This window comes from Pygoscelis adeliae, unplaced genomic scaffold (genome assembly GCF_000699105.1).
Source record: "Pygoscelis adeliae isolate BGI_AS28 unplaced genomic scaffold, ASM69910v1 Scaffold34, whole genome shotgun sequence".
Lineage (NCBI taxonomy): Eukaryota > Metazoa > Chordata > Aves > Sphenisciformes > Spheniscidae > Pygoscelis > Pygoscelis adeliae.
In genome coordinates, this window is record NW_008824658.1 from 667,010 (window position 1) to 682,609 (window position 15,600).

The following is a 15,600-nucleotide window of genomic DNA, read 5'->3' on the forward strand; positions in this document are numbered from 1 at the left end:
CTGAAAACACACAACTAAGAAAAAAGTGAGTAAAACTGGGGAAAGAATAAGAAAAATTTAAAAATGGCTGAACAAATACATATTTTCAGGACTCAAACAGATATAATTTTCACAAATTAAAATAAGACTCAAGGAAACAGGGTAGTCTTGGAAGAAAGATGAAGCTTAAATCCAGAACCTCCCTAACGACGCCCCAAGGGAAAACAAGATCCCATACACCTTGCTTATAACAAAATTTTCTCCTCAAAATCAAATATAGCCAAGTATATGTGTCTTTTGGATAACCACATCCTAAAATATACCGTGTTTAATCTAAAAGCCAGAAGGTTGACTTTGCAAATGTCATTGTCATACTGGGTTAAATGTATTCAGGTACTTCAGCTCAAACTGTTACTGCCTCCCAGTCACAGGTGCAGATTTTGACTGGTTACTGTAAGAAGGATGTTAAGTCTTCATGTATTGCCACTGTACAGGCACACAATGCCGTAAGGCAGACAGCCCAGCTGGGTTAAACCTTCCAGAATCATAGAATCATTAAGGTTGGAAAAGCCCTCTAAGATCATTGAGTCCAACCATCAACCCAACACCACCATGCCCACTAAACCATGTCCCTAAGCGCCTCATCTACCCATCTTTTAAATCCCTCCAGGGATGGTGACTCACCCACTTCCCTGGGCAGCCTGTTCCAATGTTTAACCACTCTTTCAGTAAAGACATTTTTCCTCACGTCCAATCTAAAACTTCCCTGGCGCAACTTGAGGCCATTTCCTCTCGTCCTATTGCTTGTTACTTGGGAGAAGAGACCAACCCCCACCTCGCTACAGCCTCCTTTCAGGTAGTTGTAGAGAGCGATGAGGTCCCCCCTCAGCCTCCTTTTCTCCAGGCTAAACAACCCCAGCTCCCTCAGCCGCTCCTCATAAGACTTGTTCTCCAGACCCTTCACCAGCTTCGTTGCCCTTCTCTGGACATGCTCTAACACCTCAACGTCCTTCTTGTGGTGAGGGGCCCAAAACTGAACACAGTATTCGAGGTGCGGCCTCACCAGTGCTGAGTACAGGGGCACGATCACTTCCCTACTCCTGCTGGCCACACTATTTCTGATACAGGCCAGGATGCCATTGGCCTTCTTGGCCGCCTGGGCACACTGCCGGCTCATGTTCAGCTGGCTGAACATCAATCCTGATGTTTGGAGACTGCAGCATTTTCAGTGCTGCCACATTCAACTTTATTACTGTATCAACATAGTGCTTTGCATACAACGCATGTTTTAGAGACGACTGATGCTGCAGTTCTCATTCTTCAACAAGGGACAACACTTGTTCTAAAACACTGTCACTTATAGAAAAGTAGTCTTAAAATGAGTAAGAACAGGCTGTCAGGCAATATGCAAATAACTGAATGCTGAAACGTGACTTTTATATTAAATTTAAGCACTTAGCCACAATCACTGATTTCTGTCAAGCTAAGCCATAAAGTAAGATATACTCAAAATACTTCTGAACCACCTGTATGGCGTGTACATTTTCCTCTCTGCACACAGTTAGCCCCAAGTACACGGCAAGATGGTTCTTTTAAAAGACATTCAGCAATTAAGTCACAGCCTTCTATCACACAGTAAGTTTACAATGTCTTGAATAATTTAAAATTTCGATTGCTGCAAAGGGTGAAAAGGTAAAAACCCTACCCGTTTGTTCCAGATAAACAAACAAATGCAAAAAATTAGTTTAAGTTTTAGACGTATGAGTGTTCCCTAGAGAGTTACACCTTTTGGTGACTCGACAAGGGAACCAGGGCATTGGGGCAGACAGGATGCTTGTGCAACCCATTTTGTTAGGTCTACTCTTCTGATACATTTGGATTCCCTCATTCTTAAGTTTTTCTTACCTATAAAAGGCATCTTGACTTTCAATACTGCCTCCCCATAACGTCCTCATGGACAAGCTGATAAAATCTGGGCTAGATAAGCAGACAGTGAGGTGGACAGAAAACTAGCTGAGCTCTAAGGGTTGTAATCAGCAGCACAAAGCCGAGCTGGAGGCCTGGACTGTCACTAGCTGTGCACCCCAAGGGCCAATATCAGGGCTAATACCATTGCACATCTTCATTCAAGACCTGGATGATGGGACTGAGTGTATCCTCAGAAGGTTTGCAGATGATACAAGCCTGGGAGGCATGGCTGACGTGCCACTCAGAGGGACTTTGACAGGCAAGAGAAATGAGCCAAAAGGAACCTCATGAAGTTCAACAAAGGGAAGTGCAAATTCCTGCACTCGGGGAGGAGTAACCCCATGCACCTGTACTGACTGGGGACCCAGCAGCTGGAAAGGAGCTTTGCAGAAGGGGACCTGGGATTCCTTGGGCACAAATTGAAGTACAGGAAATACTGCTTCAACATAAGTTTTTTGTTTTTTTTTTAAACTAAGTCACTGTAAGAGTGACTGAACAGCAGAACAGGTTCCCCAGAGACATTATGGCATCTCCATCCTCGGAGATTTTCAAAACTTCAGTGAATAAGATCTTGAGAAACCTGTTGTAGCTGAGCAGAGGGGTTGGGTTAGATAATCTCCAGACATCCTTTCCAACTCAACTATTTGTGATTCTGTACGTGTTCCAGGCCAGCCTCCACCTGAAAGAGCTCTCTTCTCCAAAACAGACAGAAGAGAGGAGAATTTGACTTCTGCCTTTCACCCAGTAGTAGTATATACTTGATATTCCACCACTGTACAGAGCTACCAAATAGGTATCAGGTCAAAAGCAAAGAACATTTAGACAAGCATCCTGCAAAGAGAAAATGTGCCATTCTCTGCCCTCTGTTCCTTCAGCTTAAGGCTGTTCATTTACCTAGTGAGAGACAAAGGACAGCTTTATGTTTGTTCATGCAAACTTAGAGATAGCTTATACAGCAGAAGTGTCTACAAGCTACAAGAATTAGATGGAGACCAACAATCCCTTTAGTAGAAGGCAGACACTAGAGATGAACGGCTTGATTTCTCACAACCACAGCCAGATTCAGATTGTAGGTCTAGGGACTGAAGCAGACCCTCAAGAATCATGAGCTGCCTGCCTGTTATTCATTTCCTGCTATCAATAATAAAACGCCATCAGAGCAGATACAAAAACCTGCAGTGTTACAAACTGACCTGCATTTCAACTTCTCTTCCCCTCCTCCCATTTCTATGATATAATGGAACCCACTTACCACTCAGCAGCATTGCAATTAAATAATCAAAAAGCAAACAAATTTCACATCTGACAGTCCCCAGGAGAAAACTGATATACATGAAAAAAGCATTTTAGTTTACTTAGGGCCATTCTGTAACAAGCAGCTCAGAGGGATATAATTAGTACCCTGCAAGCCAGCATATGAAAAGACTTAATTTAACTGAGATCAGAACTAAAGAATAGCTATAGAAATTAAAAGTGAAGCCACAAATCCACACAGGACTGCCACAGCTAAGCATTTTTATGATCAGGAATTCTAAAGTCGTAATTCTCATGTATTGCATTCTGATTTCCGCTCATCCAGAACAGTAGGCATTATTCTGGACCACCCTGAAATAGCTGAGGTTAATCCGAGGAGGTCAATCTGTGGGTCTTTAGCATGCAGTTCTCAGTAGCATGCAGGAAGAGGCACACAACACCGGGCAGGTTAGTTCTTATTCTCCAAGTCTGCTGAATGGGTACTTCCCTTTTCAATATAACCTATATTCTTCCGCACATTAAATCCCTGCAACTGTTTTGAAATGCTTATGGTCAGGTGAAGAAAGTCCTTATATCACAGACATCCCAACTAAGTTTGTGGGGAAAAAAGCGTATGCTATCATAGTCTTACTGGGAGTGCTACGTTGATACTAGAGACTACTGTTAGAGAAAATAGCCCCACAATATTTACTCTGTTGTGACGAATGGCACACGCTGGAAAGCAGCTTCTTTTAAGCTAACTCAACCTAACAAGGGAATTCCCACAAAGAAAGATTCAAGTGTCAGCAAAGACAGCTGCTGGAGGTGACAACATGGACCAGAGCTCAAGACTGATCCCACCAACAGGTAGCCTTTCCCAGAGCACTGTGGCTGATGTAGAACCCAGCACTAAGTTTGTTTGAAGTGAGGCTAGATTTTGATCATTTGCATTATACTAGAGGCATGCAAAAAAAAAATTCCAGACAGCAAGTTGTTCCACATTTCAATTTTTCAAATACACCGCAAAGGAAACATTTCAAAAACATGACTCTTAAAGCTTTTGCTGCTCGTTGTTAAGATTTGCTGTCATCAGGACAGCCTTTTTTGGTTGAAAAATGTTTATTGCTAAAGGTCACAGAACTGTCTCTCTCAAACAAATTAAGAAATAAATGGCTGTTGACACTTCCAGATGATGATTCATCTGTCCAAAAGCTCCAATAATGCAAAGGAGCACAGCTGCCTCTCAGGTATGCTGCAGACCACAGCAGCCACCAGCTAACTCAGAAATCTGTCTTTATTCTCCTATCACTGTTAGCCAACTTCTCAACCCTCTTTGTAGTCACACCAAAAATTCTTTACTGCCAAGCTTAAAAACAGATGAAAAACATACGAAAGTAACATGTCAGAAAAAACACTGATGTGTGCAGTAGCCCAGTTTCCATACTTACTGTTTCTATTAGCAAAGTCCTCTTTACTTCATGTGAAGCAAAGATTTCTGTGTATGAGACACATGGATGAAAGAGGCTGATGGATTGGCACTAACATCACCACCTACAGAAACCAATGCAACAGCAGAACGGGAGCGCAACGCTAACAGAACCTCAATGACAGCTTGGCAAAGCCCAGTATGCTTAACCCCCACACAAGCCAGTACAGAAGAAATGCTAGCAAGAGGGATATAGTCTCCTTGCTAGGGAAAGCCAAGTTCTTGAAGGTTAGTCTTTTTAAAGAGTTATTAAAGTGCTAGAGGTCTGTTTAGACAACCCTCAAGTGAAAGGCCATCATGAGGTATAGCAGAGTATATCTGATATTTTGTCTTGTCAGGGTAACCTCTCGATAAAAAAAAAATTAATAGATTTTTATTGAGCGATTATCCTTTTCATCTTTTGCTTTTCACTGGAGTTTATGATGACTATTTACTGATCTCTTTGGGGAAGAAGCTGACATTTACTGTTCATACTATGCCTCTCTGATCTCATATGTGGCCTCTACTATCACTACGTCCAAACAGTGATTCTATGGTTTTAGAAGAAAGATGCTGTTACAAATTTGTGGGACTAGCTTTTGAAACAGAAGCACAGCATTCCACCTTGCAGACAATCCAGAGGACTACTCATTTATGATTTTCAAAGAAAATCAAGAAATCTCTCCTCATTCTTTTTACTGCTCACTGGTTCTGTGGCACAGTGGTGATGATCATCAGCTCAGACATAGGGTTTTTATCACCTGCCTGATTTAATCATGAGAAACAGATAACCAGAGCAGTGGCCTAACAGTCCAAAGCCAAGAATGCGCCCTTTTCAAACATACAACGCGCAAAGTAAAAGTTTTCCTGGAGCCTCCGCTCCTTCATGCAGCTCAGTTTGATGTGTTAAATTATCAGTTAGCAGGTATTGGGTTGAAGTGTTTGTTTTTTTTTTTAAATACATAAAATGGATATATTAAAACCAGAAATTTGTAAACAGCAGCCTTTCAAGTCAAAGTCACGTGTTTAGGACTTAACAGCCTCCTGAAGACTAAGGATCTATTTAAACGCAGGGAGGGATGTGGAAGCCAACCCCAGTGTGGTTAAGGAAGAACGCTGACTGCTGGAAAAGGAGCAGCAGCCAGTAGGAAACGCTACAGTGCGGACACGGAACTGACAGAAGTGAAGGAAAAATGTTTCATCCTAACCAGTAATTCCCAACATGCAGAGATCAACTGAGCTACCAGGAAAACACTGGTTTAAGGGGAAGAAAAAAAAAGTTTATTAGCACGCTTTTTGCTTGTGTGTCATTCTCTTCCCTTGACAACTTAGCTCACTGTCCAACACCAGTAGTCTTTTATATCCATCTATAAATAGATGCTGCACACAAATTAATCTCAGCTGCTTCTTGCAACCTGTGTATGAAAGATGGATGACAAACGGAGAAGAGCTTGCATCTTATCAGAGGCAGGTGGAACAGAGCAAGAGAGAGCTGGACGAACAGCACGTGTACAGACTGACAAGGAGCAGGGGTGGGAGAGCCAGAAGTGCTCTCTTTCACCTGGTCAGAAGGGCACATCTAGAGAACAAGGAAAACAGATCCACAGGAAACTAGATTTCATTACTTCCACTTCTCTCAAAAGAAACCTGTTTGCACAATTCAGTTGTGGTTACAGCATAAGCTTGTCTAATTTGCTTCTAGACTGAGTAGCAATAAAGAGACCTTGTTGGGAGGGTGGGTTGTTTTTTTTTTTTCTCCTCAGCTTAGTCTGAAAATCCTCTAAGGAAATACTTATTTCATATAACATTGATTTGTTCAAACCAGCATGCCTTGCTTGCAAACTAGAGACATACTTTAGAACAAATACTATAGCTGTTGGATAGCACTTATTTGAAAGTCAGTGTAGGTCAGAACATTAAATACTCACGAGCTTGTTTCCAAGCTCATTTTAGGAGCTTCCTATGTGTCAGATTTTTGGAGGTGTATCCTTTAGTATCTGTGTAGAGAGCTCTTTTCCCCTCGTTGAGTAATTTCAGTGGCGGGACTCAAGCTCTGCAGCTGATGAAGCTAAATAGTCTTAGCAATTTTAAAGGAGAAAATAGAGTTGCTAGATCTGATCACAACGCCTTAAAGTCACTGTACCCTCTTCAACACAGGAGACACCAGCTACTGCAGAGGACCTTCCATATGATCTTTCTAGCTATGCAATGTCTGCATGATAGAGGCATTCATTCCTCCTTCAGTTGATCGCCTTTTCCACCACAGCAAGGGTGCAAACAAGACACAAAGTAAACTCTAGCTTAATTTATATCACATAACATTTAAATGATTCAGAGAAAAAGACCCCTTGCCTTTCTGCTACAGAACAAGTAAATTCAGCAACTACATCTCCACATTGCTGCTGCAACTACAAGTGGTTGTTCCATTTGTGGTGATGTGTTATGCCAGCAACTACATGTCTTTGCACCCAATCCCAAATGACGGGAGGGAAGATGGCAGGCTTTGGTGTGCAACAACCTATGATTACAAGAAAGATCAAAAGTGGGGCTTCTGTGAAACTGAAGAGCAGTCTAATAAGAGAAGGCAGATGTAAGAAGCCATAAACCATTAGTCTTCTTTCTCTTTGGATTTTCTTGTTACAAGGGATTACTCCTGGCAATGCAGTACAAAATAAGGAGTGTAGTTGCAAGCAAATCAGCAAGCGAGAGCAGTCAAAGTTTTGGATGTTGCAGATTTACTTTTCAGGAGCACAAAATTCAGGAGAAAAGTAAGCCAAATCATAAGCAGTCCGAGGTGGAAACCTCTTATCGAGGCTTCTTTTACCATTTTCTGTGTCAAGAAAAAAAAAGCAGAACATGATGAGTGAGCTTTTTTTTTTTACTTTATTCCAAGCATCAAACATTTAACCCTGGGGTTAAATGTTAAGGGCTACACAGGCAATAGCAGACTATTAAAACCAGCTTCCCTGTTTATTCACATTGTCCAAAACGCAGGATAGCCCATGCTATCAGCAGCTAAACCAGCACAAACTGAATATGGAACATGAGTTTTTTGCTAGATTTTTGGCCTTTCAAATGTACTGGAGCAAGGTTCACCTGAACTCTGCTGTTGGCATGTAAAAAAACCCCTCAAGTCATTGTATACATATTTGCAAGTTCATTGATTCCTTAGGTATGTAAGCATAGGTAGGTAAACATAGGTGGAGATGTTACATACAAATTATCATACCTCTGTCACTGAAGTCATCCACCAGCACTATCTCTGCTATCAGCTCAGGAGGGGAGCGGTTTAGGACACTGTGTACTGTCCGGAGGAGAGAGGACCATCCTTCGTTATGGAACGGTATTATCACGCTAGTGTTCGGAAGCTTCTCCAGGTACAGCTTATTCTTGCAGCTGGACATAGATAGAGTAAGTCAAAAGGTGGTGCCAAAAAACACCAGCACTTCCATATTAATTACCACCAAGTAACTTAGTTCATTCTTTACTCCTCAAATTGATGCAAAGTGCCTGAAAAAAACCCACCAACTTTCAGGCCTTATCAAGCCAGTGTTGACCTGATCTAGTCTACCCAGAAAAAAAAAAAAAAAAATTCCATATGAAGTGGGGACAGTGACACTTAGCAACACAGAAAGTCAGAGGGATCTATTAGGTGCTGAAGCTGCTTTTAAAGGGAACTCCAGTTATAGCTTAAGAGTCTCTAAAATACTTGTTTTCCCTGCCCTTACACCTCGAAGATCACTAGGAAGAAGAACTTCTACAAAGTTGTTTCAGAAGTTGAATGTATCTCTTCTAGGCATTATCAATACATTGGTTTAGCTCACTTATTCCCAGTTTTCAGACAAGCAAATCACTCTAATCACATGTATAATTGTCATCCAGATTTTTTAAACAAAATGTGCAGGAAGTAAGAATTTTGTGTGACAGCACCTTCCCTAAACAGTCCCAAAAGTTCAAGACATTGTGAACAGTACACAGAAGAGACAGTATAATTGCATGGTAAGAACTGCCCAATAAAGAAACACACCTCTCAGTAACAGATTAACCTCCAACCTCTATCAAAGGCTTCCTTTGTCATGCTGGACAATTATTCAAATCATACTTTTCCTAAAGAATTGATCTTGTCTTCCCCATTTTTCAGCAGGTCTAGTTTGATCCCTGGGATCAGTTCTGCAGACAGAAGTGAAGGCGGCTGGGCTTTGAAGACAAAGCACTGCAGAACTTGGATAAAGCTGGACAGTCAGGTCTGCAGAGACCGCATATGGACCCCTTGAATTTGGGGGTATTTCCCCACAGCATTAATCATCTTAATTTTGAAATAGGGGTAATGCTTTCTTGCCTTGTGAGTGCATTTTCAGGGTAGCTTCATGAAGAAAATTCAAACTGCAGCAGTAAGTGCAGTGTTTATTTTCCTGCAGGTGTGGCCCTAAGTGGAGTTTGAACCTTGTTAAACAGGTAACATCTAAGGCCATACAGCGAACAACTGTAGTTAAAAAAACCCAGTAGCTGTTCCCTAGGGGACAAAAATCTATTACATTCCTAGAACCCCATGTGTCCAGTGTGAAACAGAGGTGGCTATGTGAATAGAGATTTTTAGAACATATTAATGACATTGCCAGCAGGGCAGGCTGCCCTCTTTCCACTAGCAGGGGAGGGAGGTCATACTCTGCTCCCTGCCCTGCCACAACACTGGACCTCTTGCATAGCCTGCACCAGAGCTGATTTGCAGACTCTCTCCTGCCAGACTATCACTACGTGCACAATGCAGTGCCTGCACGCACGCAGTAATTCCCTTCCTGTTCCCCAGAAGGGCAGATGGGAACGAAAGCGGCTCTGGCAGTGGCAGCTTTTTCCTGGTACCTTTCCCAGGGAAAGGAGAAGGATCCACCTATGTTATACAAGTACAATAAATCTGTGGTTTCAGGAAGTTACTCTGGTGCCTGTGTGAAAGGACAGTAGCTTATTCTGTGTCTAATGAATTGTCTTGGGGTGCTGCCAAGAGCTTGCAGGCTATGGCTGCAATGCACAGATGCAAGATGCAAAATAAAGCTGCATGGACTGCTTTCATCCAGCCCTTGGCACTGCAATCTTAACCTTCTTCTGAGATAGCTACTAGCTATAATTCTGTTCCAATATGAAACAAGAGCCCCCAAATCTCTTCTAACTTCTTAAACTGGAATTCTTATTTTCTGACTAACTTTAACAAGTAGGAAACTTTAGCTATTAAGTTTAACCATTAAGCATGGATAGAAATTGTTTCCCTCCAGCTACCACATCTACAATTGCTTTACAAGACCCACAAAATTTGTATTTAATATTAAAAACCCCAGAAGCACTTAAAGGAAATGTTAGCAGCGGAAGACACGACTGTTGAAATAAACAATTGTATGTGTGCACCAGGTAGAGCCAGTACATGCCCTCCCCCAGCCCCTCGATTCCCATGATTAACAGAAAGCAGAGGTGACACGCTATTTGGTATATAAAGGTCCACACAAACCATCTCAGAAGTGAGCAAACACGTTGGCTGCTTCTTTGTCCTTCCCAACCCAGACCAGCTGTGGGGGAGAATCCCAACTGTGGCCCCAAAGCTTAGGACAGGACAGATGCCGCATTTTTCCCCAGTTCACCTTCTCCTTACACTCCCCGCTGTCTGCGGGCATGTCTCCAGACGACAAGTCTCTCTATTCTATCTGACTGTACGTAAAAGGCTAGGTAAAGTAAGTGCTCTAAAACACAGCTCCCTTCTTTCTAGAATGCTCTTTATGGATTTCGTCTCAGCCTAACTTCGTTATAAATTGCCCTCATCAACCTCCCAAATAACACAAACCATACCATTTCAAGTATATCTTTTTTAATGGGCACCGGGAATACACAACAGACCTTTTCAGTCATGAATTCCTTTACTGCAAATCTCCATTATACATAACCCCACTCCCTGCCCAGCTAATCCTAGCATCCATTATACACACTGTTTGTCCTCTCCTTGAGATCTCCACAATTATAACTTGCTACATTGGGGGAAAAGATGTGTCAAGCAATAAGTAAACCAGCTGCAGCAGCATCATTAATCACAGCTTAAGCTGTTGGTGACCCAGACACTTCACTTATTAATTTTAACTGGGGACTGGAGTTAGAAGTTTCACATTTTAAAAAAGTTTAAGTAGCAGAATTAGCAACGAGGAGTCAGCAACTTTGGGAAACAATGGGGAATATGAGGTAAAATATTAAATCCTCAGATGAGAAAATACTGGCATTGTCTGATGTTTAAATTCTCAGAGCCCATGGCAGCCCCTGTAAATGGAGGTCAGGTATAATTTAGGTTAGCAAACTCAAACTGTATTTCCTAGAATTTGAGTATGGGCCGATCAACAAGCATCTTCAGTTACCTGATTTATCTCTATGTTTAAACATTTCAGCTGCATGCCTAAAATATTTGTGGAGCTATACTCACTACTCTGGTTTATGAGAATATATTGAGAAAGGGTGTCAAGCCAGTGTATTTGATTAGGTTGCTGTGACAGCTGAAGAGGTAATCTCTCATATGTGCAGCTAACAAATTATAAAACCTGACTTCTGGAAATTGTATCTCATGAATAAAGTAGATGGTGAATTCGGATTCACTAAATTGTGATAAAAGCGGCTTTACACAAAACAAGCTTCCATTCAAGTGTCTAGCAACGCTTTCAGATTAAGAACCACACAAACAGTATTTAAAAACCTCTCAGCTTTGTGTAAACAAGGGTTAAGTCCTAACTGAAGCACTTTTGCTAATGAAAAACTCCTGGCTTGCACAAAATCCAGTTTGACACCATCCTAAGAGATAATGTCCAAAAATAGATGAACTCAAAAGCCAGCATTCAATTGGAACTAGTTTCTACTCGTAAATCCTGATGAGGTTTTTATGAGGAAGATGTCTAAAAAACTAATCCATAAATCAGAAGCATTTCTGATAAAACTCTTCATACATAGTTGAGTGGAGCTACTGAAATCTTGTTCCACTCCTGAGCATTTTGTGGTCATTTCCAGCTAGTGGCCAACGTAAGAACTGGACAGAGTTTTTAGTGACAAAGTCATCACCTCACTAAGGGCACTTGTCAGCTGAGTCAGACATTTACACCAGTTTCCACTACAGAAAGAAATAGCTCCACCTTATTAGTTGCTAGAAGTTGTTGGCTATGTCAGTGGGCTCAGGAACTGAACTGTCAAGTTGCGAGAGGTGAAGGAAGCAGCCACTTCTGGGTTAAGTTCAAGATCTCCTCTATGCAGGGTTGCAAGCTTTTGGTAATTTTAAGTCTTTTGGAATCAAAAGGGGATTTTTTTTCCCCAGATTTGGTCTCCTCTATTTCCCATTGCAATTACTATACACTGTCCTTTATTAAGGAGACAGCAGGACCCAGCTGTGAGAGGATTGTATTTGATGAACAAAGGTACAAGAGTCCATAATAAAAAAAGAGCATATTCCTGCAGATGTGGTAATTTAGGGCTTGTAAAAACTTTCACTCATAGAAATGCAAACTATATACTCACTTTGGATGTCTGATGTCTGGAAGGGAACGATTCAGAGAAATTTTATCACTCACAAAGATATTAAAGCCATTTTCCCTGTATGCCTGGTCCACTCGCTCTGCATCAGTCATTGGGTAAGGTTTTCCCTGTTCTCCATTTCCTATGGATAGACAGAAAGTAAACATGCATCATTACTACTAATTGGTGCTTAACTGGCCAGAAACTAATCCATATATCAAAAGAAGAGCAGTCATCTTATAGCCCCTTGTTAGTTTTGTGCTATGTGTCATATTTAGCACTGGGTCAACCATGTCAACCTAACAATTTTATTTGATAAGCAGTTTTGCTACAAACCACTCAGCTGTGCAAATATTAGAAGTTAAAAGTCTTCCTTCCAACATCAGAAACAGATGAAGGGGCTGTGGCAATGCTGTGGAGGATCTACAGAATGTTTTTTGTTTCACTGCAGGAAGAATACATATGGTTTGAATACCTCATCACTGTTGCTTTTTTCAGCACAGATGGATATGTATATTTAACAACCTGAGCTCTCGCACAGAGAAGGCAGAGCCCTTGCAGACACACCAGTGTAAAGCTGTGACGTTCAAAACGGGCCCTTTTATGCAACACAAGACAAAACCCAGAACTCTGGAATAAAACTTTCATGAATGTTATAATCTAGAACATTTTTCTTATCCCTCTTCTTTCTTTCTGGATCTCCCATTTTTGGGAGAGGTACAGGCACACATTTTTTGATAAGTTTTTAAAAAAACAATACTGCACCTATCCTAAAAATACCAAGATGTTACCAACATATTTTTACCTCAAAATGGTTATTGTGGAGTTGGGGGAAAAGGCTTTAACTGGGATTAACACACAGTAACTGTTGCATCATGTCAAGAACATCATCTTGACCCTGAAGTTGAACATGCTGTTCTGCACTCAGCCTACCAAATAAAATCAAACTAAATTACAGTCTGTATTAAAACATTTTTATAGTAATCTTACATACCTACACGCTCAGAGTCCCTCCTTATAGCTTCTTTGTTATGCCAGTCCTTTTTCCTTTGTCCATCACCAAAGTAAGGGTCTTTCTTTTGCCTCACGTATGCCTTTTAAACAAAAGATTGGATATATTAAATACACAACATGTGAAATCTTACCTTAACAGCCTCTCCTTCCTGTAAGAGGAGATTAAACATCTTCCTTAAGGTAAGACCATCACAAGCAAGTAGTTTTTACACTGAAAGGGGTGAGGGAGGAAACAAGCTTTGCTTGCCTCAGAACAGTACATTATCTATAGCTGTTAAGTGATTTTTTTTTTCAGGGCACCATCATGTATGCAGACCAGTATTCTTAATCAGGGAATCTATTAAAAACTCCCATTTTCATTTTGAAAACATCCAATACATCTTACATCCTATTTAATTAACAATAAAGCTGTAATGGGAGACCTATTGCAGGATCATTATTAATGAGCACACTACTGTACCTGAATAAAATCAAAATAAGATTTAAAAGGTCATTTATTAAGACTCTTGCTGCTCAACTTAAAAGCAAATTTTACACAAGGCATGAGCCTGCACTGAACCCAATTAGAGCTCCTCTTTTCATGATGTTGTCCTGAAATTCAAAAGCAATGGGTACTCTGGGAACAAGTTAGCAAATGAAACATGGGGTGAATTCAGGATCAAAGAGACTATAGCGTGTGGAAAGAAAACCATGATACATCTCAAACACTGACATCCCCAAAATCCAAGGGAAATATATATATATAAAATACATTTAAGTAGGTTTTAGGGTCGACAACATCTTCTCTGAGAATGAGTTTTCAATTACGTTGTAATATGCTGGTAGAGTATAAATGCAAGTCATTTGTAGCATCATTACTGCAGAAGTAGTTACACAAAGAACTTAAAGGTTTTTCCCTTTTAATTCCTCATGACCTGCAGAGAGAACTCCACAGGCTAGAACTTCCTAGAAAGAAAAAAAAAGCTTCCCTCCTTGGAGGGCAAGAGATTTAAAGTCTCACTAATGGGTCAATCAAACCAAACAACCACCAAAAAGCAACGGTTGGCATAGTAACCTTGCAGCGTTATCAGGCATCTTTGGCATCTGGGACACAGACGTCATTTGCCTGACTGGTTAAATCACAAACTCTTCATTTTCATGCCTAGATTTGTCTTGGGAAAATAGGACATCTGGACATTATACTTGTTATTCCAAGGCACTAGACTTCAGCCTGATGCAGTTCACCTCACTGCAGTCTGACAGATGAGCTCTGGTCAACCTTGCTGCGAAGGTTTCGCAGATTATCCCCATTGCATCACTCCTCTTCTTCAACAGTCAGCAGGCAGGGAGCCCTAGCTCACAGCTCATCAGTGAAGACAGGTTTCAGCTAAGATGTCAAATTGAACTAGAGTGGCTGAACATAGGTACATGCTCTGCTCCACCTGCTCTGTTACGGGTGGTAACCCTTAGCAAAGGAACTGCATGAAAACCTTGAGTTGTGCTGGTTGTATTACCATGACAAAGGGTAATAAACCAGTGGTCTAAAAGTAATAAAGCTCAATCTGATTAAAAGCTGGCCTGTGAACTATTAGAACTTTTTTTTTCCCCACGTAAGAGATTTTAAATCAGTCTAGATCCTTTCAATCACGGATCATAAAATTATTTACACTCAGCTTCTTGACATTTTGCAGATGGTAACATACGTGGCAGAAGTTAAGTTTCATCCATGAAACCACTCAGTTACACATTTCAATTAACTAACATCAATACTCAGAGCATTCCCCTTCCTGCTCCCTGCAATTTATTTTCACTGAAGGAGAGCTGATGGGCACTCAGGATGGACAAGAAGTCAGTCACACTGCTAGTTCACAATGTGAACAAGTATTAAGGAACTTCCGCTTGTGCCACCTGGAGCTAACAAGGATATTCTCTGAAAAATACTTATGATGCAGGAAGATGGAGGGAAAGGAACTCTCAGGGCGGCATGGGAATAGCAGGACCACACTACGGGATGTGATTAACAGTGGTGAAAACCAGATGACTGCCAGAAAAGGATGGTTAGCAGGAAAGGACAGTTACACCCAGAAGAAACGTGACCACTTTAAGAAAAATCCCAGTAGAGCTATATTTAGATGGTGTACTTGATTTCTTTCATATACCCCATAATTTCTTAATTTTCTTCTTCATTATCTGTTCTTTTATTTTCCACTCTGCTGAAGTTATAGGAATCAAAAGCAATAGCTCATTTTTATGTTGTCAATTACTGTCCCTTTAGCACATGATCTCTACTCTTCTAAATCCTTACTTCTGTTCAAATACAGAAACTGGTAGTGTACCTTCCTGAATTTCACTCTGCACCTATCACGACATAAAATGAAGATCGCCACCAGCAACCCAATGTCTTCAGTCTACCTCTGACTGCACGTGTTGAAGACTTG

The 15,600-nt window shown here is 41.0% G+C and overlaps 1 protein-coding gene across 1 annotated transcript in view; it reads right to left on the reverse strand.

Moving 5' to 3' along the window:
- GALNT10 (polypeptide N-acetylgalactosaminyltransferase 10) overlaps nt 1-13,353 on the reverse strand; it is a 43,146-nt gene extending 29,793 nt beyond the window's left edge. Inside the window, exons 1-4 of the mRNA XM_009322737.1 lie at nt 13,315-13,353; nt 13,164-13,263; nt 12,173-12,311; nt 7,875-8,041 (exon numbers count right to left, since the gene is read on the reverse strand). Coding sequence (XP_009321012.1) covers nt 7,875-8,041; nt 12,173-12,311; nt 13,164-13,263; nt 13,315-13,353 — 445 coding nt within the window. The remainder of the gene's footprint in view (nt 1-7,874; nt 8,042-12,172; nt 12,312-13,163; nt 13,264-13,314) is intronic.
- Between the last annotated feature and the right edge of the window lie 2,247 nt (nt 13,354-15,600).